The 26,551-nt window shown below is 39.4% G+C and overlaps 2 protein-coding genes across 4 annotated transcripts in view; one reads left to right on the top strand and one right to left on the bottom strand.

The window, feature by feature from the left end:
• IGF2BP3 (insulin like growth factor 2 mRNA binding protein 3) overlaps nt 1–26,551 on the top strand; it is a 152,204-nt gene that overhangs the window by 14,474 nt on the left and 111,179 nt on the right. The window lies entirely within an intron of this gene.
• On the bottom strand, nt 25,041–25,584 carry LOC125930843 (small nuclear ribonucleoprotein F-like). Its single transcript, XM_049642921.1, has one exon. It carries the CDS (start codon nt 25,333–25,335, stop codon nt 25,144–25,146), a length of 192 nt encoding a protein of 63 aa, XP_049498878.1. The 5' UTR covers nt 25,336–25,584; the 3' UTR covers nt 25,041–25,143.

Raw genomic sequence — 26,551 nt, 5'->3', positions numbered from 1 at the left:
TGATGGCTGTGCTTGTGAGCAGAGCATAATGTATAGACTAGTTGAATTACTATGTTGTACACCTGAAACTAATGTAACATTGTGCGTCAAATATAATGAATTAGAAAATAAAGAACCTGTGATGGTAAAGCTGTTCAAGAAATGATTGTGTTCTCCCCTGTGATTCCCAAATGTCTGTTTTAAAAACAGTCAGGGGCTCCTGGGTGGCTCAGTCGGTTAAGCGTCCGACTTCAGCTCAGGTCATGATCTCACGGTTGGTGGGTTCGAATCCCACATTGGGCTCTGTGCTGACAGCTCAGAGACTGGGGCCTGCTTCGGATTCTGAATCTCCCTCTCTACCCCTCCCCCGCTTGCGCTCTGCCTCTTTCTCTCAAAAATAAATAAACATTAGGAAAAAATTAAAAACAGTTGCTTTTGCAAAAATACAGAGGCTCTTGTGTTGATATTTTTTTTTTGAGATAAGTGGTTTAGAATTTAAATTTTAATGTAATTTTAGTATTTTTGGGTGCTGGTATACCTTTCTTTTATGTTTATTTTGAGAGAGAGTATGCATAAGAGTGTGAGCATGTGAGTGGGGGGAAGCGCAGAGGGAGAGGGAGGGAATCCCAAGCAGGATCCCTGCTGTCAATGAGAAGCCCATTGGGGGCTCCATCTCAGGAACTGTGAGATCATGACCTGAGCTCAAATCAAGAGTCCGATGTGCAACCGACTCAGCCACCCCAGGTGCCCCTAGTTGACCTATTTCTGCATTTTTCTTTTGAGATTCAGAAATGAGTTTATTTCCCGTGGCTTCCACAAATGGTTTGTTTTTTTCTTTTTTGAAGATTTATTTATTTTTGAGAGAGAAAGAGTGCAAGAGGGGAAGGGGCAGAGAGGGGTGGGGGGCAGAAGATCTGAAGCCGGCTCTGTGCCGACATCAGCAAGCCTGATGCGGGGCTCTAACTCGCAAACTGTGAGATCATGACCTGAGCCAAAGTCAAGACACTCAACTGACTGAGCCACCCAGGTGCCGCAGCTTCTACAAATTTTTAGTTTAACAAGCATAGATTGAGCACTTGGGCTCGTGGTTAGTGCAGTGCTGGGTTTCAGGGGCTAGAAAGAAGAGGAAGATACTTGTTCTGAAGAAAAAAGTACATGGAACATAGTAGCTTTTGCTTTGTTGTTTCAATGCCTGGGTGATATTTTTGTCTTGGACACCAGCAGTGATTCACTATGGCAGAGGGTGGATGAATACCTCTGCAGGTAAAGAGAAGGTGTAAATATGTCACGGGGTATATATGGTATACCCCAGAATCATGGAGAGTATTAGGCTTAGCTGGGTATTGGTACAGCCAGCCAGAGACAGGTTCAGGGAGAGACGTTAAGGTAGACAGAGGCTAACTGTGTCCAGTGGAGATGGAAGAGGCAGGAGGGACAGCAGGAGCCAAGGCATGTAAGTGCGAAATATCTTGGTTTGTGTAGGGGAACTACAAGCTGTTTGGGATTAGAGAGGCTCAAGTGTGAGGCAGCGTAGTGATGGAGACTGAGCCTACAGGAGTGCTGAGAGCAGTCTGTGTGCTCGAGGAGCGACCATTATTTAATTCTTGATGTGTTTAACTTTAGGGGCTCAGTTGGTTATTTGGGATCATTATGCAAGACTTGATGCCTAGGTTAATGTTGGGTTCTGCTCACCAGAGATCATCTAGAAATGCTTTTACCTCTGAAGTGCTTTGTGAGAACAACTGTGCCCCAGCACATTCCATGGGATTTAGGGCTGTTTTTAGCCTTCTGATGGGGTAATTAGGGTAAATCATGATAGGACTAGGAACCCTTAGTAAGGCTGTCTGAGCCAGTGTTGTTGTTATTACCTTTTTTAGGTTATGTATGACAAGATAGTCCTGAGTAGTGATGATTAAAGCACCTGGTATTTGATTTTTATTAAGGCATCAAATGATAGAATGAACCATTGAAGAAAAATGAGACCTTTCTGTGTGCACATACTGTTAAATAAGCAAAATGAGGGGCTGCAGTAAAGCCCAACAGTGGGGAGGGCCAGTGACATCTTGCTTGGAATCACCAAGACCTCAGTTGGAATCCTTGCTCAGCTCTGTGATCCTGGGCAAACTGATTAAACTCTCCGAGCCTCTCAGTTTATCTATAAATAGGGGCAGTAAAACCTATTGCACAAGGTTGTTGGGAATTAACTGATGTTTGTAAAGGATTCCTTGGAGTATCTGACACCTAAGTGGTATTGTCTCATATTAATAAGCTTGTATGTTTACATATGGCAATTGAAAATAAAAGGTAATTATTCTCGCATAATCCCATGATTAATGTCTCATATGCACATAGAAAGGTTTCACGTTTCTTTGTAGAATGAGTTGTGTGTTGTGAATAAGACTTTGTACTTTATATCTAGATGTATAGGTTTTAGGATTCCTAAAGATCTGTATCTAGTTGTGAACTTGTCTTGAGATACTGTTTAAAAACAGAAATAGCTAGGAGATAAAGAACTATTATTTTCAAAGAGGGAGACAACATAGTACAAAAAATGTATAAAAAATAAAGTACACAGGGGCGCCTGGGTGGCTCAGTTGGTTGAGCGTCTGACTTCAGCTCAGGTCACGATCTCATGGTTCGTGAGTTCGAGCCCCGCGTCAGGCTCTGGGCTGATGGCTCAGAGCCTGGAGCCTGCTTCCCATTCTGTGTCTCCCTCTCTTTCTGCCCCTCCCCCATTCATGCTCTGTCTCTGTCTCAAAAATAAATAAACATTAAAAAAAAAAATTAAAAAAAAAATAAAGTACACAAAAGTGGCAGTTCAGAAGGAGATATCTAAAAAGACGCTTAATCTTGGTAATTAATAGACAGAACTTGCCTATTAAAATGGTCATTTCCTTGTCAGTTTGGGAAGAAAACAAGGTTGATAATGCCTGGTGTTGGCAAGAGTGTGGAGGAATGTAGAGAGTAAATTGGCAGAGACTTCTTGGTTTGTTATTTGGCAGTATCTGTTAGTAGAACTTAAAATGGGAATACCTCTCAACCAAATTTCATGGAAAACAACCCAGTTCTCATGGTTTTCTGCAGTTTGTAAGCATAGTTTTCAATAATATTGTAAAAGATCTCCAAATCACAGGTCTTGGTGAAAAAATATCTGGGTAGGAGTCCAGACTACTTGCAGATAAATGTTTTGGTTTTATTATATCACTCATTACATTTTAATAGGTATTATATACAGATAATTTGGATCTTTTAACGTTGCCTACTTTTCAAGCAGAGAGGATCTCTAGCCTTAATTTGACTGGGACATTTAACAGTTAACCATTTCTGAGGTTTAGAAGGTAGATTTTTTTGTTAGAGTTTATTTTGAGAGAGCGAGAAAATGATTGGGAGGAGGGGCAGAGAGAAAGGCGGTGGGGGTGGGGGGGCAGAGAATCCAAAGCCGGGCTCTTTGCTGACAGCAGAGAGCTTGATGAGGGGCTTGAACTCAAAAACCTGTGAAATCATGACCTGAGTTGAGATCAGTAGTCAGATGCTTAACCAACTGAGCTACCCAGGTGCCCCTTGTTTTTTGTTTTTGTTTTTGTTTTTTTTAGAGCTCTACACCAGACATGGGGCTTGAACTCATGACCCCAAGATCAAGATTGAATGCTCCACTGACTGAGCCAACCAGGCACCCCAGTTTTGCAGTATTTAATGGAAAATCGGAAGTAACTTAAATGTCCATCCAAAGACAATGTACTGTCGTCTTTTATTTTTTTTAATTAGTTTTTGAGAGAGAGAGCACACACAAGCAGGGGAGGGGCAGAGAGAGAGAGGAGACACAGAATTTGAAGCAGGCTCTAGGCTCTGAGCTGTTAACACAGAGCCTGACGTGGGGCTCAAACCCACGAACCGTGAGATCATGACCTGAGCTGAAGTCGGATGCTCAACTGACTGAGCCACCCAGGTGCCCTGAAAACGTACGCATTCTAACAAACTATACTGTGGCACATGTTGTAGCAGTTACAAAGAATGATAAAGATTTATATGAGATGACTCTCGAAGAAGAAATTGAAAAGTCAGTTATGGGATAACTCGTAAAATACAAGTATTTGATGGGACGTCTGGGTGGCTCAGTTGGTTAAACATCTGACTTCAGTTCAGGTCATAAACTCACCATTCATGAGTTTGAGCCCCTCATCAGGCTCTGTACTGACAGCTCAGAGCCTGGAGCCTGCTTCAGATTCTGTGTCTCCCTCTCTCTCTGCCCCTGCCCGGCTTATGCTTGCTTGCTCGCTCGCGCTCTCTCTCTCTCTCTCTCTCTCTCTCTCCCCCCTCTCTCAAAAATAAACATAAACAATTTTTTTAAAAACAGGTTTTTGGAAACAAACCTTTAATGTGCACATGTTGGTGTAAAAACATAGAATGAGGTCTGGAAGATTGCCCACCATAAAGAGTGGTTGTCTCCTCAAAAGGAAACTAATCGCTGAGGGGAGAGGCTAATGGTGGACCCTTGGTTTTACACCCTGTTCTAATGCTTGTCAGGTTTTTCGTTTTGACCCTTTAAGACTTAAAAACTCAGGACCCCCAAGGAGCTCTTGTTTGTTTTTTTATTGATCTATATATAATTCATTAGCAATAAACCGAATAATGTTTAAAATTACTATTTTTAAACGAATAACTAATAAACCCATTATATATTAACATACGATTTTTGTTTTAAAAAACTTCTAAAACCAAAATAAAAATGAGGAAAATGGAATTAGTTGCAATTTCTGCAAATTTCTTTAGTGTTTGGCCTAATAGCTGGGTACTCAATTACTTCATGGAATTTACACAGATGTGTAGTTAGAAAAGGAAAGGAATATTTTTAATCATCTCTTTAGAGAGGCGCTTGGGTGGCTCCGTCAGTTAAGCATCCGACTTTGGCTCTGGTCATAATCTCCTGGTTCATGAGTTTGAGCCCCATGTAGGGCTCTGCGCTGACAGCTGGGAGCCTGGAGCTTTCTTAAGATTCTGTGTCTCCCTCTCTGCTCCTTACTCGCTTTCACTCTCTCTCTCTCAAAAATAAACATTTAAAAAAAAATCATCTTTTTAGATAACTGTGGATATTTTTTGTTCCTATGCCAAAACTCAACAAGTGGTAGTTTAAGTTTATTTTTTTAATTAAAAAAATTTTTTTTTGACATTTTAAATTTATTTTTGAGAGTGAGCAGGGGAGGGGCAGAGAGAAAAGGAGACACAGAATCCAAAGCAGGCTCCAGGCTCCGAGCTGTCAGCACAGAGCCCGACGCAGGACTCGAACCCACAAACCGTGAGAACATCACCTGAGCCAAAGTCAGATGCTTAACTGACAGAGCCATCAAGGTGCCCCTGTGAAAGTTTATTTAAAAAAAATAAAAAATAAAAAAAACCCCTCACTGACATGATTTCACATTAATGTGATAACCCACATTTCAGCTAGCCTTTAGAAAACTACCATTTGTTGGGGCACCTGGGTGGCTCAGTTGGTTAAGCATCCAGTTCTTGGTTTTATCTCAGGTCATGATCTCACAGTGTGTAGGTTTGAGCCCCACCTCGGACTCTATACTGACAGCAGGGAGCCTGCTTGGGATTCTCTCTTTCCCTCGCTCTCTGCCCCTATCCTGCTCACTCTACCTCTTTCTCTCAAAAAAAACATGTATACATATAAAAAAAGAAACTTGGGTTGTATTTTGCAGCTAGTGCCTGTGAATGCAGGGACGACTACAGTTTAGTGCCACTGCTTTGGTTCATGCTAGGGTGCCAGTAGTTTACCCACCATTGTTTTTGTCCCATTTGCTTTAGCACAGATGTCAACATAGTGAAAAAGACAAATAACATCTTAGTGTAATAAAAATCGTTTTGACTTCTTGACCTCTTGAAAGTGTCTCCGGGAACCCTCAGGGACTCCCAAAAGGGGTCCACATATCGTATGTTGAGAATGGCTGCTGTACACTAATGTGATGTTGGAAATTATTTGTATTAGGTTCTCCTGTGAATATGTATTTATATCATAACACAACAGATGGCAGGAACAAGTGAGGACTTTGTGCAACTCCATGGCATGTGAGCCTCGATAGGGAGTCTTACACTAGTCAGTTTGTGACAAACAGGTGTGGGAAGAGCAAAAAAACAAAAGGAACTAAGCACAAAGGAAAAATCCAGGTGCATGAAGGATCGAATATTTAGCGTAAATAGGGAGCACTTCACACAAATGCATATGAGCAAAATGAAGTGTGTTTGGACATTTAGGGACCCTCCGTCATGGTTTAAGTTGTTTAAGCCAAAGTGAACCCCACATGTTGGTTACACGTCTTATCTCAGGAAATGAATAATCTCAGTACCTTAGTTATTCCTAAAACATTGAAATAGAATTGTTAGAATCTCAGGGCATCATCACAGTTTCCCAGTTTCTTCTGGCGGTTGGGGTGTTTTGAAGCTAGAAGCTTGTGGTGACTCATTGTGTTTGTGGTGATGACCGAGTGAAGAGTCCTGCCTCTGACCTATTTCAGCCAGCTTTCCTTGCCCGAAGTAACTGTGGGTTAAATTTAGAAAATAACTACTTGTGTTGCTATCACAGGAGAGATACTTTTCTTTTTTTTTCTTGTAAGAATTTTAATACAATGAATGACCTTTCGTGTATTTCACTAAGTCTTTTCCATTCTGTGTATTTTTTTCTGGTTTGAGAAAGCTCAGTAGCTTGCTGTTATGTTATCTTTTTGCAAATGGTTCTGTTTTGCTGGTCTTGGATCTTAGCAGCTTTTAAAAGATTGATTCAACAAATTTTTGAGTATTTACTTCTAGGGACTGGACTGCTTTAGGTTCTTGGGAGAGAGAATTAGATGGAACATACAAACAGTCGTGAAGCATAGGTGTAGGTGTAGGGCTGTCTTGCCCACTGGAGCAGCACTGGCCACGGTGACTAAGCAATTGAAATGTGTGTACTCCAAATTTAGATACTGTATATGTGTGAAATACATACCAGATTTTGAAGACTTTGTTGAAAAAGAATTTTTTTAAGTTTTATTTTTAAATAGTCTCTGCCCAATGTGGGGCTTGAACTCATAACCCCAAGATCAAGAGTTACATGCTCCACTGACTGAGCCAGCCAGGCATCCCTCTGTTGGTAATTTTTTTAAAAGTTTGTTTATTTTGAGAGGAGGAGTGTGTGTGCGCACAAGTGGGGGAGGGGCAGAGAGAAGGAGAGACAAAATCCCAAGCAGGCTCCGCTCCATCAGCTCACATCCCGATGTGGGTATTCGAACTCATGAACTGTGAGATCATGACCTGAGCCAAGGTCGATAGTCCTAACGCTTACCTGACTCAGCCACCCAGGTGCCCCTCATTGATAATTTTTATGTTTCACTTACTGCTTTTTACCTGAATGTGGCTACAGGGAAATTTAATATTATGTATGTGCCTTGCATTTGTGACTTGCATTATTTCTGTTGGACAGCACAGATGTAGAGAGGAGAGATGGACAGATGTGAAGTGTGTTGAAGGCTACAGAGAAAAATAAACCTGGGTAAGGAAGCATGAAACAATTGGCAGGGGGTTAGTTTTGATTATTTCATATCAGATGATAAAGGAAATCCTCACCAATATGGTGCCGCATGAACAGAGGCTTATTAGAGCTAAGGGAGTGAGATGAGCAGGCAGGTAGGTGCCAAGTGGGGAAGAGTGACCGAAGCACAGGGGACAGCCAAAGCCCATGCATTCTCATTGCCTTTAAGTCAATAAGGAGGCCGTCATGTCTGGAGTAGGGCAGGAGAGCTGTAGATGAGTATGCATGTTGGTGGATAGGAATGGAATGAGGGGATGCCATGGAAAGGTTTTTAGAAGAGACAGTTCTGATAAAATTTATCTTTATATGTTTATTTACTTTTGAGAGGGAATGAGAGAGTGCACGTGTGCACAAGTGGGGGAAGTGCAGAGAGAGAGAATCTCAGGCCTGCTCCACACTTAGTGGGGAGCCTGATCCCACGACCTTGGGATCACGACCTGAACCCAAATTAAGATGGGACGCTTAACCAACTCAGCCATCCTGGTGCCCCTGATGAGATTTATCTTTAAAAGGGAATTCAGAACAGTTGATGCTGGAGGTGGAGATGGAATGGGATCAAGGAGACTAGGAGATTATAATTGTACAAGTCAGAGATGGTGGTAGTGGGACCACAGCTATTGAGGTGTGGTGGTAGTAGTGTGGTAGTAGCGATGAATGGCTAGAATCTACTTTTTTTTTTTTTTTTTTTTTTTTGAAAGATAGAAAGAGGACGCAGGGGAGGAGGGCAGAGGGAAGGAGAGAGAATCCTAAGCGGGCTCCATGCTCAATGTGGAGCCTGATGTGGGGCTCGATCCCACAACCCTGGGAACATGACCTGAGCTGAAATCAAGAGTCGGATGCTCAACCAACTGAGCCACCCAGGTACCCCAAGTGGTTAGAATCTTCTACTTTGGAGGAAGAAAAAAAAGTTTGGGCAAAGTAACAGGGGCTGGGTGTAGGGAGTAATGACAGAACCAAGGATACCTCGACAGTTTATAAATTGCTTTAGCTAAAGCACCTGGAAAAATGAAGTTTCCACTAATCATGAGGAGCAAGATTGTGGGAGCAGTATGATGAGGGATAGAGGAGACAGTTCAGTTTTGCCAGGTTAAGTTTGAGATACCTATTAGACACGTGGAGATAGGATAGTGACTAGATAGTAAATGGAGGAAGGGGGAACCAGTAAAGGAGCCTGAGGACAGGCCCATGAGGTAGGAGAAGAATCTTGAAAAAGTACCTGGAGGTATATACTTACCATAGTGTTTAAAGTAGTAAGAGTCATCAGCTGTGACAAATGATGTAGAATAGGGTGAGAATGGAGTTGGCAATGTTACCATTATTGGAGTCTTGATAGGTGGAGTTTTGATGGAGCAGTTAGGACGGAAACCCTGAACGGTGTGGGTTTGTGAATGGATAGATGGGGAAGAGGTAGAGACAGTAAACATGGGTAGGCTTTCAAGTAGATTGCTGTAAAGACATCAGAGGAATGGGATGGGAGTTGGAGGAGTTGTGGTTTAAAGGGAAGGCTTTAAAAACTTTATTTCAGGGGCACCTGGGTGGCTCAGTCGGTTAAGCGTCCGACTTCGGCTCAGGTCATGATCTCGCGGTCCGTGAGTTCGAGCCCCGCGTCGGGCTCTGTGCTGACAGCTCAGAGCCTGGAGCCTGTTTCCGATTCTGTGTCTCCTTCTCTGTCTGACCCTCCCCCATTCATGCTCTGTCTCTCTCTGTCTCAAAAATAAATAAATGTAAAAAAAAAAAAAAAAAAAAACAACTTTATTTCAATTTACAGGAAAGATGTAAAAACAGTACAGATTATCCATATACCCTCTATCTAGTTTTCTCAAATGTTGGTTTTGACTCCCCTACTTTTTCTGGAAAATTTAAGAGTAGGTTGCAGAACTACTGCTCTTCACCTGTAAGTACTTCAGTGTGTGTTTCCTAAAAACAAGAACATTCTAGGGGCACCTGGCTGGTACAGTTGGTGGAGCATACAACGCTTTTATTTATTTATTTATTTATTTATTTATTTATTATTTTTGAGAAACAGAGCGTGAGACGGAGACACAGAATCTGAAGCCGGCTTCAGGCTCTGAGCTGTCTGCACAGAGCCTGACGTGGGCTCAAACCCATCAACCATGAGATCATGACCTGAACTGAAGTCAGATGCTTAACCAACTGAGCCACCCAGGTGCCCCTTAAAAAATAAAATCTTAAAAAACAAACAGAAAACCCTCAACATTCTGTTACATGACATAGTAAAAGTACCAAAATAAAAAGTAACAGATACAATAGTGTTTAATCTGTAGATGTTCTTCAGATTTTGCCTATTGTCCCACTAGTGTCTTTTTCTTTGATCCTGTATTGAACCCAGGATTACATATTGTATTTAATTGTGATGTGCCTTTGGTTTCTTTTAATTTTTTTTAATGTTTATTTATTTTTTATTTTTTTATTTTTTTTAAATTTTTTAATGTTTGTTTATTTTTGAGAGAGAGAGAGAGCATAAGCAGGAGAGGGGCAGAGAGAGAGGGAGATACAGAATCCGAAGCAGGCTCCAGGCTCTGAGCTGTCAACACAGAGCCAGACGCGGGGTTCGAACCCACAAAGCAACTGAGCCACCCAGGTGCCCCTTTAAGAGAGAGAGAGGGAGAAAGAGGATCTGAAGCAGGCACTGTGCTGACAGCCCCATTTGGGGCTCGAACTTAGGAACCTTGAGATCACGATCCGAGTTGACTGAACCACCCAGGTGCCCCTCTTTGGTTTCTTTTAATCTGGAACAATTCCCTAGTCTTTTGTCTTTCCTGTATGTTTTTGTTGCTATTGTTTCCTTAAGACCTTTATGTTTTTGAGGAGTATAAGTGAGTTATTTTGTAGAATGTCCCTCAATATCGGTTGGTCTGATGCCCCTCCTCCCATTGTTAGCATCAGGTTATGGGTTTTCGGTGGAATACCGTGAGAGTAATTATGTCTGCTAGGCTTCTCTAGTGTAAAATTAATATTTTCTCCTTTGTGTTAAGAATCTTGTGGGGGGTTTTTTTAGACTGTGAAAAGATCGTATTTCAGTTTATACTTTCACTAGTTTTAGCCTTCAATGAGGATTCTCACTTGAAACCATTATTACTGTAGTGACTGCCTTATAATGGCTTTCTAAATGTTACTTTTCCTATATTTTTTAGTTGGAATTTTACTCTAAGAGTTTTCCCCTCTTCATTTCATTTGTTGGTTTCCAGTAATATGGACTCACTGGTTTGTATTTTACAGGTTATAGCATGTTACTCTTATTTTGTTGTTCTGTTGAAGTGAGGGTTTTTAAGGTTAAGAGGTATTAGCATGGTGGTGGTATGCTAAAGGCATGATTCAGCACAGATGGAAAAATGATTTTCATAATCTAATGTCCAAAATACTAGATGAAATCTTACATGCTAGTCTAGTGTTTCATTTTAGAGAAGCAGCTTTGTACTTAATTTTGAACACTTGAGTGCCTAAATGCAATAAATCTAATATCTTTGACTCTCTCTACTGGGGATGTCTTAGAACTAGTGAAAATGAGGTCATTCTTCATGTGTAGGACACATTAAGTCTAAATTCAGATACTGTGTCCCCTGAAAATGTGTTAATAAGTGCTGTCTAATGTACACATCACTTATAAAAACTGTTAATCAGATGTACGTTATTTTTTTCCATACCAGCCTAACTTAATTTTAGCTCATGATCATTCCTTTTTCCCAGTCAGGTAAATTTTGATGTGCTAACTTGATAGTGTGAAATTGGTAGAACATTGCCATACATTTCTTCAGTGTTTCTGTTTAATCTTATGTCTCTTGGTGAGTGATGAGTACACTGAAACAAATCAAGTATAATCTTAAGCTGTTTTTTTAGATAACATATTATATACAGAACACCCACAAGAATTAGGTGAAACTAGTTTTTTCTATGGTAATTAAAAAGGTTGGAAGATTTAAGGGGTGCCTGGCGGCTCAGTTGGGAGAGCATGTGACCCTTGATCTCAGGGTTGTGAGTTCAAGCCCCCACCTTGGGCATAGAGCTTATTACTTAATAAAAATTTAAAAAATAGTAAAATCTTGAAAGAGGTTGGAAGATTAAAAAAACAAAGACAATACACATGGCAAAGTTGAAACCATAAACATGATTAAAATGATCTTTTTCCCTTTTCCAAATGAAACCACTGTGTAGTTTCTTATGTTTTTGGAGGAGAGGTTTGTATACATATACATAAGCATCTATGAATGTGCACTTTTTAGAAAAGAAAACAAAAATGACTTAGTTCTGCCCCTTACTGTTTAGAAGTTTTAAACAGTTCTTTTTTTTAAGAATTGTATTATTATTTTTTAAGTAACCTACACTGAATATGGTGGTTGAACTCAAAATCGCAAGATCAAGAGTCACATGCTCCCCTAGATGGAGCCAGCTGGTTGCTCCTTAAAAAGTAGTTTTTAGAGTGCTTTGGAATCTGGAAGGAGGGAAAGTTGTGGTAATACAGTATGTTCAATACTACTAAAAATAGTGGAGTCTTTTTTTTTTTTTTTTTTTAAAGTAAACTCTACATCCAACGTGGAGCTCGAACTCACAACCCTCAGATTCAAGAGTCACATGATCTGTGTATTGAGCCAGCCAGACACCTGCAAAATAGTGGAGTCTGGATTGAGGAATATATTTACCTATATCTGGCCTGATAATGCATTAAAACTTGTTTAAAGGTCTTTGTTTACTAGTAGGATATTAATAATATGTTAGGTTTCCTTAGTAGTACTTGTTACAGATCATTATAATTTTTTCTTTTTTTAAATTTTTTTATTTTTAAGGTTTATTTTTGAGAGAAAGACAGAGTGCTAGTGGGGGAGGGGCAGAGAGAGAGCGAGGGAGACACAGAATCCAAAGCAGGCTCCAGGCTCTGAACTGTCAGCACAAAGCAACACAGGGCTTAAACTCATGAACTGTGAGATCATGACCAGAGCCGAAGTTGGATGCTTAGCTGTCTGAGCTACCCAGGTACCCAAGATCATTCTACTTTTCTGAAAATTCCAGCATGTGGTTTATTTCCATCATCAGTTATGGAAGGAAGAAATTTTTTGTGCAATAATTAACCAAAAATATAAAAAGAACAAAAATCCCCCAAACCTCTGAAAATTTCAGAGCAGGCCTTTTAAAGAACATGTACATAAAATATTACATTAACTGGAACTAGTTCAGTGTTCTAAATTTAATTCTCTTAGTGTTTTTTTCCCCCAAAATTGTTTGTTTAAAAAAAATTTTTTTTAATGTTTATTAGAGAGAGCACATGCTCAAGCATGTTTATTAGAGACAGAGAGAGAGGGAGACAGGATCACAGAGAGAGAAGGAGACAGATGATCCAAAGCAGGCTCCTCAGTGTCAGCACAGAGCCTGATGTGGGGCTTGAACTCAGGATGGGTGAAATCATGACCTGAGCTGAAGTCAGATGCTTAAACCATTAAGGCACCCAAGGCACCCTCCAAATTCTTGTTTTTAAAAAGAGTTGAAATATTTTACTTTTTTATTTTATTTTTATTTTTATTTTTATTTTTTTTTTAAATTTTTTTTTAACATTTATTCATTTTTGAGAGACAGAGTGTGAGTAGGGGAGGGGCAGAGAGAGAGGGAGACACAGATCTGAAGCAGGCTCCAGGCTCCGAGCTGTCAGCACAGAGCCCGACGCGGGGCTCGAACTCAGGAACCATGAGATCATGACCTGAGCCGAAGTCGGACACTTAACCGACCGAGCCACCCAGGCGCCCCATGAAATATTTTACTTTTGATCTGTTGTTTTTTTTCTCCCTCTAATGGTGTTCTTAAACTACTTTTCTGGGTTCCTAAGCTGCTCTTTATTTTTAAAATTAGAATTTTTGCAGAAAAATCTTATTAACATAACTGGAAAAGACTGCAATTTGATTTGTAAGCCTAAAGGAAGGATTTTAAGGAAGGAAATATTTTATTTATTTATTATTTTAAAGATGTTATTTTTAAGTAATCTGTCCACCCACTGTGGGACTGGAACTCACAGCCTCAAGATCAAGAGTTGCATATTCTACTGACTGAGGCAGCCAGACACCAATACTTAAACCTTTTAGTTAATTTGAAATAGTACAGCTTCTTGAAATCTGGGGTTGGGTGTCAGGAAAGTTTGAGTATGTATTATGTATCCTTGTTATTACAGTCATAAAGAAAACAGGATAATGCTGAGTTAAAAGTTTTGAAACTGCAATTCTTCATTATTGGAACAAAACTTTAAAATTCCCAAGATGACATGAACCCATAGCCAATTGATAATAAGTCTGTTTCAAGAGATTGTTTTAGGGGCATCTGGGTGACTCAGTTTCAATTAAGTGTCCGACTTGGGCTCAGGTCATGATCTCGTGGTTGAGTCCTGTGTCAGGCTCTGTGCTGACAGCTTGGAGCCTGGAGCCTGCTTTGCATTCTGTGTCTCCTGCTCTCTCTGCCGCTTCCCCGCTTGCACTCTGTCTCTCTCTCAAAAATAAACAAACAACAAAAAAAGTTTTTGTTTGTTTTAAGGCTGTTGGTATTTGCAGGTTGACTTCCTGACTTACTTGCAGTTTTTTTCTTTCAACTTTTCTGTGGAGCCCTGCCAATGGTAACCAATGTGCCCAGATGGTAGGGAGATAGAAAAGCATTAAACCTACAGTTGTGAAAGAGAAGAATTAACATTTTATGGTAATTTTATTCATTTGAAACAAATTTGTATGAAACGTACATTAACATCTTTTTAGCCATTGTCCATAATCGGCAGTAACTTTAATTGCATAGCTGGACTTAGTCTTTCAGACTGATTAGATACTTTGCAGTTTCTGGAGGAGGTGGGAGCTCTTAAGATTCTGGAAATCTCTTTAGTCTACAGGATTTTAAGTTGTGTGTGTTCTAAGTAAATCACATTTAGTTCTGTTTGGTTGTTTTCATGCTATTTGTTTGGATTCCTGTCATGACTCTGAACTTACAGGCTCTTGAAAAGATAGACCAAATTGCACATACAGCATTTTTTTCCTGTTGCTTATTTCTACTTGTATGAGAATAAAGATAGAATTCTACTAGTTTTGGGTAAGTGGGTGGCTCATAGGTCAAGTGTCTGACTCTTGGTTTTGGCTCAGGTCATGATCTCATGGTTCATGAGTTCGAGCTCTGCATTGGGTTCCGTGCTGACAGTGTGGAGCCTGTTTGGGATTCTCTCTCTCCACTGCCCCTTCCCCACTTGGGCAAAATAAATAAACTGTCTCTGTCTCAAAATAAATAAACTTAAAAATAATTCTAGTTTTTTAGTTACTTATTATAAAGCCTTGCCAGGTCCCAAAATACAGTTCTAAACATAGCAGTAAATAAATATTTAAATGATATCCAACAAACAATTCTGTAGGGAAAGGAATTAGAATCCCAAATATTTGTAAATGAAATTGTATTTTTATTTTTTTATTTTATTTTATTTATTTTTTTTTTTTCAACGTTTTTTATTTATTTTTGGGACAGAGAGAGACAGAGCATGAACGGGGGAGGGGCAGAGAGAGAGGGAGACACAGAATCTGAAGCAGGCTGCAGGCTCCAGGCTCCGAGCCGTCAGCCCAGAGCCTGACGCGGGGCTCGAACTCACGGACCGTGAGATCGTGACCTGGCTGAAGTCGGACGCTTAACCGACTGCGCCACCCAGGCGCCCCTGAAATTGTATTTTTAAATTTAAGATGTGTTGGGGTTTTAGTCATCAGTAGAGTATGCTAAATGTAAGTGTATGTGTATGATGTAGGACCTCTTAGAAATAAAAGATTAAAACTTTGACCTAGGTTCTTTCCCAGCCCTTCTGAAGCCTGAGTAAAAATTAAAATGACCTGATGTGTGGAGAAATGGGTGGTGTGTTTGTGTTCTGGCGTGCTGCCTCCTGGTGGATAGTCCGTCTTGATAGCTTATTTGCATTTGTTTCTACCAGTCAGTCTTGAGGCAATTAATTAAAGTGCTTGGCTGCTTAACACGTTCTTAAGTGTTTTGAAAATGCATAAGCTTTTATTTCAACATTTTTACAAGGTGTTAAAGTCTAAAGCCCAGCCCACTAAAATTTTAATGCCCTGTGCAGATTGTTAACGACAGATTTAGTTTGTGATGGTTTTTCTACTAGAAAAGCTTTCAGAAGGATTAGAGCATTGAGGAAAGGGCTGGGGGTGCAGGGGAGGAAAGGGCCATTTTAAACTGTTGATGTCTATATTATAGAGAAAGGCTGAGGGTAGGTAGATGTGCTGTGGGTACGTTTGACGGTATGTTCTGTGCAAAGGTGAGAGCCTTATATACCTTTGGTGCTCAGTGCCCCGGCTCCTTGTGATTTATGCTAAACTTTTTGGCCAGTTACATTAACGTGGTAAAGAGGACCAAACAACCTTTCAGAGACTATGTCCTCCATGGATTTGGAGATGTTAGTCGTAGGTACTGTGTTTTTGTAGATAATCACACTGATACTTATTTATTTTAAAATGTGTTTATTTTGAGAGAGAGGGAGAGGGAATCCTAAGCAGTCTCTGTGCTGTCAGCACAGAGCCTGACGCGGGGCTCAGTCTCAAGAACTGTGACATCATGACCTGAGCCGAAACCAAAAGTGAGATGCTTAACTGAGCCACCCAGATGCCCCTGTTATTATTGTTCAAGATTTTATTTTTCTAAGTAATTTCCACACCCAATGTGGGGCTCAAACTCAGAATCCTGAGCAAGAGTTGCATGCTTCAATGACTGAGCCAGCCAGGTGCCCCTAACAGCACTGATTATAAGCATGATATTACATTCTAGATTGTCCAGACTGAGCCAGCCAGGTGCCCATGATAGACAGTTTTAACATGGTACTTTCTAAATATGCTGAAAGTGGAGCTATTGAATTTTCTAGCATCTTGGTTTAAATTTATTATGTAGATTTTACCATTACTGCTCCTGGAAATTTGTCATCTTTTTTTTTTTTCAGAATATAATTGGAAGTCTGAATATGATTTGGAAACATGAAATATATTACTGAAGTTTTAAAGAAAAAAAAACACAACTAGGTTATCATAGAGCTTTTTTTTTTTTTTTTTTTAAGTTTTATTAAATAATCTCTACACCCAGTGGGGGGCTCAAACTCCCAACCCTGAGATTAAGAGTTGCATGCTCCACCAATTGAGCCACCCAGGTGCCCCTAAAAGACTAATGCCTAATACTTTAATGTTATTTTATCAAGCGACTATCCCATCTAAGCATATGGGGCCCTTGAAGGGACTTCCCAGAAGAAGGGAACTTCTTGAAATGCCAAATTCATTACATCTTTTATTGTCAGAGTTATTTGTCTTACTCATGTGTCCTGTTAGCTGCTGGGTGAGGCTGGGTGTTTTGGTTACCTTGAAATGATTTACTCTGTTTTGGTGTGACCTCCTTGGTCCTCCTCTGAAAGGTGGATGTAAACTAGACAATTTCGAGTATTTTCTTCAAGAGATTGAGATTTATATTATTATGATTATATTGGACAGTTTTCTTGAAGATCTGTGTAAGTGATTTTTTTCTTACACAGAAGCTAAATAGTAGACCTGTAAAATTAATGTATAAATAGCATGGAAATTGGAGTTCAAATTTGAATTTGGCTTTTCATTTACCTGCTTTTTGACCTTGGTTAAAAGAATCCCTTGAGACAATTTCCTTAATCTATAAAGTGGGAGTATTAATGCCTACTGAGCTTGGTTGTTGGTATAAGGACACAGCGTAAATATATTTCAAGTGCCTGACATGATCTTTTTACCCCTTAGGAGTAACTGAATAAATGGTATCTGTTATTTTAATTATCAATATTGTTGAAATTTAAAAATTGATTCTTAAATTGTACTTGGGGCATAAATAATCTGGAAATGATTAACCTCCCTGGGTATTTCTGACTTTAGTCTGGCTAGCTAGGAAATGAAACTTTTTGGGGTGCCTGAGTGTCTCAGTTAAGTGTTGGACTCTTGATCTTGGCTCAGGTCATGATCTTGTGGGTTCATTAGTTCGAGCCCCACATTAGGCTACGCACTGTCAGTGTGGAGCCTGCTTGATATTCTCCTTTTCCCCCTCTCACCCCCCCCCCTCGCTTGTGCATGTTCTCTCTCCCAAAATAAAATAAACTTAAAAATTTTTTAAATGTTCTATTTCATCTGTGGCATCTCTTGTTTGTATCAGAATTGGCATAAATGCACATTGTATAAAATTTTTGCACAGTGCAGTGATTCTTTTTAAGTGAATAGTACAGATAATTTCATTAACATACATTGTATAAGATAGAGTTTTGTGGTTATTCTATATTTGAAGTTTAACTGTAGTTATTAGAGCAAAATGAATCTTGCACTATCCACCCGAGGCAAAAAGAGACTGTTGTCTAAAGCAACAATTTTAGAACCTTTTAGTGTTTCTGAAGTATGGGAAATGCTAGTGTGGTTGAAGGTCATGTGAGTGAAAAGTATTTAAAGTTTTTTTACTCTCAGACAGTTATATCAACTTAAATCATATTTTTCATCTAAAACTTCCTTTCTCATGTTACAAGTACTAACAAGCCCACAGTTTGATTTTGATGGAATTTATCATTTTCGAAGATAGTGACTTCCAGATACTAGAGAGCAGAAAAAAAATGTGGAAATTTCAAAAGTACTACAGTAGAAACAACAATATAATAAATCCTCCTTACCTGCCACCTGGCTTCAAGAATCACCAGCTGATGACCAGCCTTTTTGGATATTAATACCTCTGATGATTTCTGAAGCAAATTCAAGATAGCAAGTATATTATGTTCCTAATTTCTTCAGATTGCATCTTTAAAGACAAGGACTTAAAAAAAAAATAGACAATACCATAATTATAAAAAACAATGGCACTAATTCACTGATAATGAAAAGTCTCATTTTTCCCAGTTGTGTGTGTGTGTTTTAATAGGCTTCACACCCAACTGAGGGTTGAACTCACCACCCTGAGATTGAGTCTCATGCTCTGCTGACTGAGCCAGCCAGGCTCCCCTTAAGTTTCCATTCTGATTTTATTTTTTAATGTAAGCTGTAAGCTTAACATGGGGCTTGAACTCAAGACCCTGAGATCAAGAATCACATGCTTTACTGACTGAGCCAGTCAGGTTTCCCCTAAATATATATATTTTTTAAGAATTTATTTTTTTTTTAACGTTTATTTTTGAGACAGAGACAGAGCATGAACAGGGGAGGGGCAGAGAGAGAGGGAGACACAGAATCTGAAACAGGCTCCAGGCTCTGAGCTGTCAGCACAGAGCCCCACGTGGGGCTCGAACTCACGGACCGTGAGATCATGACCTGAGCCGAAGTCGGACGCTTAACCGACCAAGCCACCCAGGCGCCCCACCCCTAAATATTTTTTTAAGAATTTATTTGAATTAGGATTTATGTTAAGTTCTGTACATTGGTGATTGGTTGATATGTCTTTGGGTTTTTTTTTTTTTTGTCTTTTTTTTTTTTTAATGTCTAGGTTCCCCATCTTTTCTTTGAAATTTGTTAGAAAACTTAGATATTTGTGTTGGAGAGTTTCCCAGGGTCTTGATTTTTGCTGATGTGGTGTCTTTTAACATGAACCTCTGTCTGCAGAGGACACCGTAGCTCTAGAGAATTAATCATATTCAGTATGCCTGTTTTTTTTTTTTAATTGGCAAACATGTCATAGGCAAGACATGAGAATGTTTTAATATCTTGGCCAAGTTTTATTTGTTTAAAGGAATAACAGATTCAAATAGTTTTTTTCCTGTGAATTCAAGGATAGATATAGATGAGGAAGCATGTTGCAGTGAAGTGAACCATAGATTCTTCAATGTATTCTTCCTTAAGTAGTATAAACATACTTTTTTGGTTTATTTTTTGTCTAAACAGAAAGAAAAGTAGCTTATTAAGCAGGAAAAAATTGGCCACTATCAGGTTGGCAAGGTAGCATCGTGTTTATATTATTTGTTGTTTGTACTCCCTGCTGAGAGAAAGATTGATTATCTGCAAAGTTGAGTAAGGTTATATCTTTGGAGAAAAGCAAGAGTTGGGTTGCCTACCTAGGGCAAGGGATGTCAGATCAAGGTATTTAGATCAAACTTAGCCTCTTTCTTCATTTTCTTGCTACATAAGAATTCTTTTTATTTTTTATTTTGAGAGAGAGAGTGAGAGCTCGAGAGCGGGAGCAGGGGAGGGGTAGGGCGAAAGGGAAAGAATCCTAAGCAGGCTCTGTGCTATCAGTGCAGAACCTCACTCAGGTTCTGAGTGTGGGGCTCAAACTCAGTAACCGTGACATCATATCCTGAGCCAAAGTCAAGAGTCAGTTGTTTAACCTACTGAGCCACCCAGGTGCCCCGGATTGTTACAGTTTCTAAAGTTCATGAGTAGGGGATAGAACTTAATAACAGTAAACTTTAACCTTTTCACTTAAAAAAAAAAATCCAAGGATTTAGGATTTACCTTAGATAAGGACTACATCCAGTTCGCAGTAATGTAAAATAAAAACCGTTAACGTAGAGGGGTGCCTGGGTGGCTCAGTTGGTCTAGTGTCCGACTTCAGCTCAGGCCATGCTCACAGTTCGTGAGTTCAAGCCCTGCGTCGGACTCTGTGCTGACATCTGAGAGCCTGGAGCCTGCTTCAGATTCTGTGTCTCCCTCTTTCTCTGCTCCTCCCCTGTTCACAATCTGTTTCTCAAAAATAAACAAACATTAAAAAAAAAAAAACACGTTAATGTAGAGATACCCATATATTCAAAATATAGCACTTTTTTTTTTTTTTTTTTTTTTTTTAAATACAATGCTTAAGAGTTTAATCACCTTGGGGTTAGTCAGTGGAGCATGTGACTCTTCATCTTGGAGTCATGAATTCAAGCTCCACATTGAGGGTACAATTGACTTGAAAAAAAAAATAGTTTAGTCACCTTAAAACACCTCTTCTTGCAGATACAGTTATAGTTCACTTAGTGATGGTGACTTTTTTATTTATTTATTTATTTTTTAAATTTTTTTTTTTTTTAACATTTATTTATTTTTGAGACAGAGACAGAGCATGAACGGGGGAGGGTCAGAGAGAGAGGGAGACACAGAATCTGAAACAGGCTCCAGGCTCTGAGCTGTCAGCACAGAGCCCGACGCGGGGCTCAAACCCACGGACCGTGAGATCATGACCCGAGCCGAAGTCGGCCGCTTAACCGACTGAGCCATCCAGGCGCCCCGTGATGGTGACTTTTAAGTGAGGAATAATTAATCTATATGAAACTTTGTTTCTTGATCCTGAAATTACATTGAGAAGCAAAATTTGGTAAATTAGTTTTACCTTTCAGTATCAAGTATACCAAATTTTAAAACAGCTCAGTCCAGCTGAAAGATGTAAACTGTATATATATGCAATTTTAAGGTTTCTGTTAGCCACAGTAAGAAGTAAAAAGTAACTGGTAAAATTAATATTTGTATTTTATATGAACCAATTCATCTAAAATTTTAGTCTTTTAACATGTGATCAGTATTGAAAATAGTTGAAAAATTTTAGATCGAACTTAGCCTCTTTCTTCATTTTCTTCATCTTCAAAATCTGTTACATTTTATACTCACAGAATAATTCAGACTGGACTTGCCACATTTTAAGCCTCATGTGGCTAGTGGCTATTCCATTGGACAGAGTTGTTTTAAGACCTACAGCTTTTAAAATAACTTTTTTAAAAATGAGTCTTGCTGGAAAAAATGCGTTGGTATTTATAAAATTAGTTTAACTGTGAAAAAATATGGAATGATTGTCTCTTTTTTAAGAGAAGGATTAATTTTCAGTGTGACTCAAACATATTACAGGTTTTGTACCTAAGTATTCCCTTGTGATCACCCTAATTTTCAAGGAAGATATGTGTAATAGGTTTTATTGTGTTAATGTGCTTTAGAGTTATACAGGCCATGAGCTTTTTGTTTAAATAGTGACTCCCTAATATTCAACTGCATGTGTTCCTATGGTTGGTTGAAATACTGGTGATGACTTTTTGGTTAAAGGCTCATTTTCAGATTAAGTTAGTTATGAAGACTACAGAAATCTTTGGTTATTCAGGAATCAAGGATCAAATCAATTTTCGAACACTATTCTGTCATATTGCTTTGCATGTATCTTAAAGAAGTGTAAGAATTTTGTATTCCTCTATCGATGGGACATTGTCTCCTATTGATGGGACATTGTCTCCTATGAGCAGTGTGTACTTGCAAGCATTAGTAATAGACATTCAGCCTTTCTTGGACCCCACCAAGTATATGGACCCCATCCATATACTTAGGGCTATGAGACTGTTGTACACAGATGAAGATGATGAGGTGTGCAACTTTATTTTTTTTATTACATTATTATTATTGGTATTAGTATTTTAGGGAAAGGGGGAGAGAGAATCTTAAGCAGGCTCAGCGCGGAGCCAGGTGCGACTCTCGATCCCACAACCCTGGTATCATGACCTGAGCTGAAATCAAGAGTTGGGCGCTTAGCTGACTGAGCCACCTTGTTTTGTTTTGTTTTATTTTATTTATTTTATTATATTTATTTTATTTTGAAGTTTGACAGGGAGAGAGAGAATGTGAGTGCGCAAGCAGGGGAGGGGCAGAAAGGGGGAGGGAGAGAGAGAGGGAGAGAGAGAGAGAGAGAGAGAGAGAGAATCCCAAGCCACCTAGGCTCCCCAAGGTGTGCAACTTTAAAACACAAATACACCTCTTTTATTTGAGGGGACTAAAACATGGACGTGTTCCCATGGGGATCTGGGAGCAAGGGGGTGACAGAAGAAACACTTGAGATTTTTACTTAGAATTTTTGTTGGTGGTGCCTGGATGTCTCAGTTGGTTGAACGTCTGACTCCTGATAACAGCTCAGTCATGATCTCGTAGTTGTGTGGTTGAACCATGTGTCAGTTCAGTGTGGGGCTTGCTTGGGTCTTCTCTTCTTCTCTCCTCTCCTCTCCTCTCCTCTCTCTCGTGCGCACTGTCTCCCCCTCACATGTGTGTGCATTCTCTCTCAAAATAATAAACTTCACAGAATAATTTTTGTTTATTCCTTGTTTGAGCAATGTTGAGTAAATTGCAAATTATGAGCCAGGCAATTTGCTAAGCACTTGAACATACAACAGTGAATAAGATGGAAATAATTTTGCCCTCCTGGAACTTGCCCCCTACTGATATCAGTAGATATCAGTGGTCCCCAGAGAATCTGATTCAGGAGGTCTTCATTGGGGCCCTGAAATCTTTAAGAAAGTCCTCCTGGGTCTAACGTAATTGATCCTTAGACCGCACTTGGAATCATATCTTTACCTTTATAGTTGAGGGGACAACATACTTTGTCTTATTTTCCTTTCTTCCATCCAGTATTCGGTTCACTAGGATCTGGCATCCTCTTTAACTGTTGGAGCAAATATGTTTTTCTTTACAGTACTTGTGACCTTCTGTCAATTCCGTAAGTGAATTCAATTTTTGACAGATTATTATTTTTTTCTTTTTTTAAATAGGCTCCACGACCAGTATAAAGCCCTTTCACAGAAATTCTTTACCTGAGATGTACCTGATTTACCCCTAAATCTCCATGTTGCTCCCTCCTTCCTGTTTCTACAGACCATTTTTTAAGACTGTCCTAAAATGTCTGATTTCTTTTGCTAGACTGTAAAATGTTTGGGAAAGAGAAAACTGGTATTACAACACTAGTTAGAACTGTTGGAATCTATAACTGGTTTCTCTTGCTTCATTTTATGTTACACTACAGGTTGGAAATAAGGCTGATTCCCCCGTAACAATTAGTAAGGTTTATTTTATAAAACAAAAACAAAATTTGAAAACTGCCCATGATTCTACCAGCCAGAGTGTGTAATGATCCCTTTTACCTGGATCTCTGGGTTCTGTGTAGTTTTCTCTATTTACAAGTTTAAGGTTTTGGAGCATGTTACAGCTTTATATAAGGAAATAACAACAACAAAAAAGAGAATACTTGAGTTAGAGGCTATATCCCTAGTCAGAGGCTTTGATAAGAGATGACCAAGTCAGTGATTAGTCAGGGTTATTTATGCCAGTTGCCCCTTTGCATCAGCAAGGTATATTAAACTTTTTAAAAATTGAGGTTGACCTTTTAAAGAGCTACTTAAAATTCTTAACTGTATAAAATAAAAAAGGAGATACTTGTATGTAAATATTGGATACTATTAATACAGGTAATTAGCAGTTTTGAATTTGGCTGAGTAAAACTGCTTTTTACATATAAATTGAATTGGTTGGGCACAACTGGAATGAAACTCTGAGCTAGTACAGAGTGCCTCCAAGTGGTGGATTTAAGAGGCTTAAAAGTGGTCCAAATGTGGACGATGTATCCCACTTGTTTGAATAAGAAAACAAGGCAAAGAGAAACCTGTGAATATTAGACTTGGTTTTCTCTTCCTGCCTTCTGCTGGTATTAGCCCCTTAGATTGTGATGAGAGCCTGAGTCTCCTTATGAAGTGGGAATTTAGTGATTCCCTTGATTTGTATAAGTATTGATGGAAAGGGGTGTGATAGAGCCTTTTGGAAGAAATAAGATGAAGAAAATACACATTCAGTATCTGTAGGTAGTTTGGACAGAAGGTTGCAAGCCTTAATACATTTTTGTTTCTTGCATTAGGACTTACTGTGAAATGACTGGCTTCAGAAGTGCCTGATGGCGTGTGTATACAGTTGTCCTGGGCAGTTGAGTTAGCCAAGTTTTCAGCATTGTTGCCTTCCTTTCTTGTTATTAATACGTAACCTTGTCCTTTTAATGTCAGTATTGAGTCTTGATGTGTAAATGATCATCATATGGTTTAAAGCTGAAGGGAAAAGTGAAAGTTTTGTGTAGGATTAACCTATACTTGACCTTTAGGGCTTAACAAAAATTATAGCCTGTAATTTTTCTGAAGTCATTTGATGTGGTTACATTATTGGTTGGATTATAAGTGAAATCAATAAAATGGAATATAGTGTAATTAAGGGGATAGGCTCTGGAGCTAGAATGCCCAGAGGTATATTCTGACCCTGCTACACATCAGCAGTGTGTGTTTGGACAAGTTAAACTTATGCTGTTGTTTCCTAATCGATAAAATGCTGTGAGGGTTGAACGCAGACACTGTCATAAGCAGTGTGTGCTGCTGTAACAAAATACCACAGACCGGGGGCTTAAACAATAGATATTTATTCATCACAGTTTTAGAGCCTGGGAAACCCTCAAGGTGCAGGCAGTTCTTTCTGTTCTTGATAAGGGCCTGCTTTTCCTGGCCTGTAGAGAGATACCTCCTTGCTGTGGCTCACATGGCCTCTCCTCAGCATGTGCTGGTGGAGAGACCCCTGGTCTTTCTTCTTGCAGAGATCGCAATCCTGGGTGCCCGGCTGGCTCAGTCAGAAGAGCATGTGACTCTTGATCTCGGGATTGTGAGTTTGACCTCGGGGTTGTGAGTGTGAGCCCTGCACTGGGGGAAGAGATTACTTAAAAAATAAATAAGTTTTTGTTTTTTTTTTGGAAAAAGTTTGTTGTCTAGAAATAGACATATAAAAAATTCCCCACAAAAGATGCTATTCTCTCATTTCCCCATCTTCTTCCTCTTCTTCAACACCCCTGATATAAAGGACTTAAAAAACTTCACCCAAATGTCCAGACAATACTCCATCTATGTGTTCTTCTGTGTTTGCAAGCTGCATGTTGATATAGCCATCTACAGATACCAAGGTAGCCTTTGTACTCCATTCCCCCTTAAGTTTCACCATTACCGGCCTTCCTGTTAATCCATTCAGGAAATGTTTGCGGTCGAGGGGCAAACTCATCGCTACTATAAGCAAATGCTGTGGGCTACTCGCCGCCAATCCAGCTGTTGTCTGTCCCTCATGACTGGAGTAGCTATGGTTGGGTGCGAATCACGGAGCTTCAATAAATAAATTCTTAAAAAAAAAAAAAAAGATCATACTTGTATTATGGGGGCTCCACCCTCATGACCTCATATACACCCTAGTACTTTTCAAAGGCCCCTTTCGTACGTAGTACCATTACAAGGGAGATTGTGGCTGCAACATAGGAATTTTGGGAGGTGGGAGGTGCAGGAACAAAAGCATTCTGCCCATAACAGACATGAAGCGTTTTCTTGTTTAAATTCTTTTTTTAGTTTATTTATTTTGAAAGAGCAGGTGAGCAATTGGGGGGTGGGGGGAGCAGAGAGAGGGAGAAAGATAATCCCAAGCAGGCTCCCTGCTGTCAGCTTGGAGCCAAAGGTGGAGCTTGAACTCACAAACTGTCAGATGGTAATGTGAGCCGAAATCAAAAGTCGTACACTTAACCGACTGAGCCATCAAGGCCCCTCTTGTTTACTTTCTTACCTGCTGTCAGACCTTACAATGGAAGACAAGATGCAAATATCAAAGACACTTGGCAACAACCTAGTAATCTAAAATTTGAATTGAAAGTAATCAGCATGAACACATGGTTTATTTCTCTTTCACACAAAATGTATATGTATTTTCCAGCTGTGGCCTAGGAGCAATGACCAACCCAATAATAATGAACACGCTAGTGACTAGATTGTGTCTCAGTGTATTATTTCTGATTAAAAAGGACTAGCACTTTATGTAGAAAAAGCTGATTGCAGATGGGGCTAGGAACTGTGCCGGCTGAACCTGGATTACAGTGTTGTAACAGAAAGCAAAGGAGTTCTCCTAGATTATTGGAGTCCTGTCACAAGATGCAGGAGTCAATATGAAGAAGCTTGCATTGACTGACTAAAGATGAGGTATTTGGAGCATCAAAAGGAATTAATGCATTAGATTGATACACTCAAAATATCTATGACTGTGAATTTATGATACTGAAAAGAAGTAAACATTTGGTCCTCTTTGGACAATGCCAGAACGCCAATTCCTTATTCTGAAAATACAATTGTGAAATAACAATGCCTTTGAACTGCTGAAAGAAGAGATGGAGATGAGGATTTTCATGAAGCTGATTTATTTTGGAACGAAAAGTGCTTTAATGAAAGGTGCTTTAATGAAA

Source organism: Panthera uncia, chromosome A2 (assembly GCF_023721935.1).
Source record: "Panthera uncia isolate 11264 chromosome A2, Puncia_PCG_1.0, whole genome shotgun sequence".
Classification (NCBI taxonomy): Eukaryota; Metazoa; Chordata; class Mammalia; order Carnivora; family Felidae; genus Panthera; species Panthera uncia.
The sequence above is the reverse complement of the archived record's forward strand: the minus strand, read 5'-3'. Positions and strand labels throughout refer to the sequence as shown.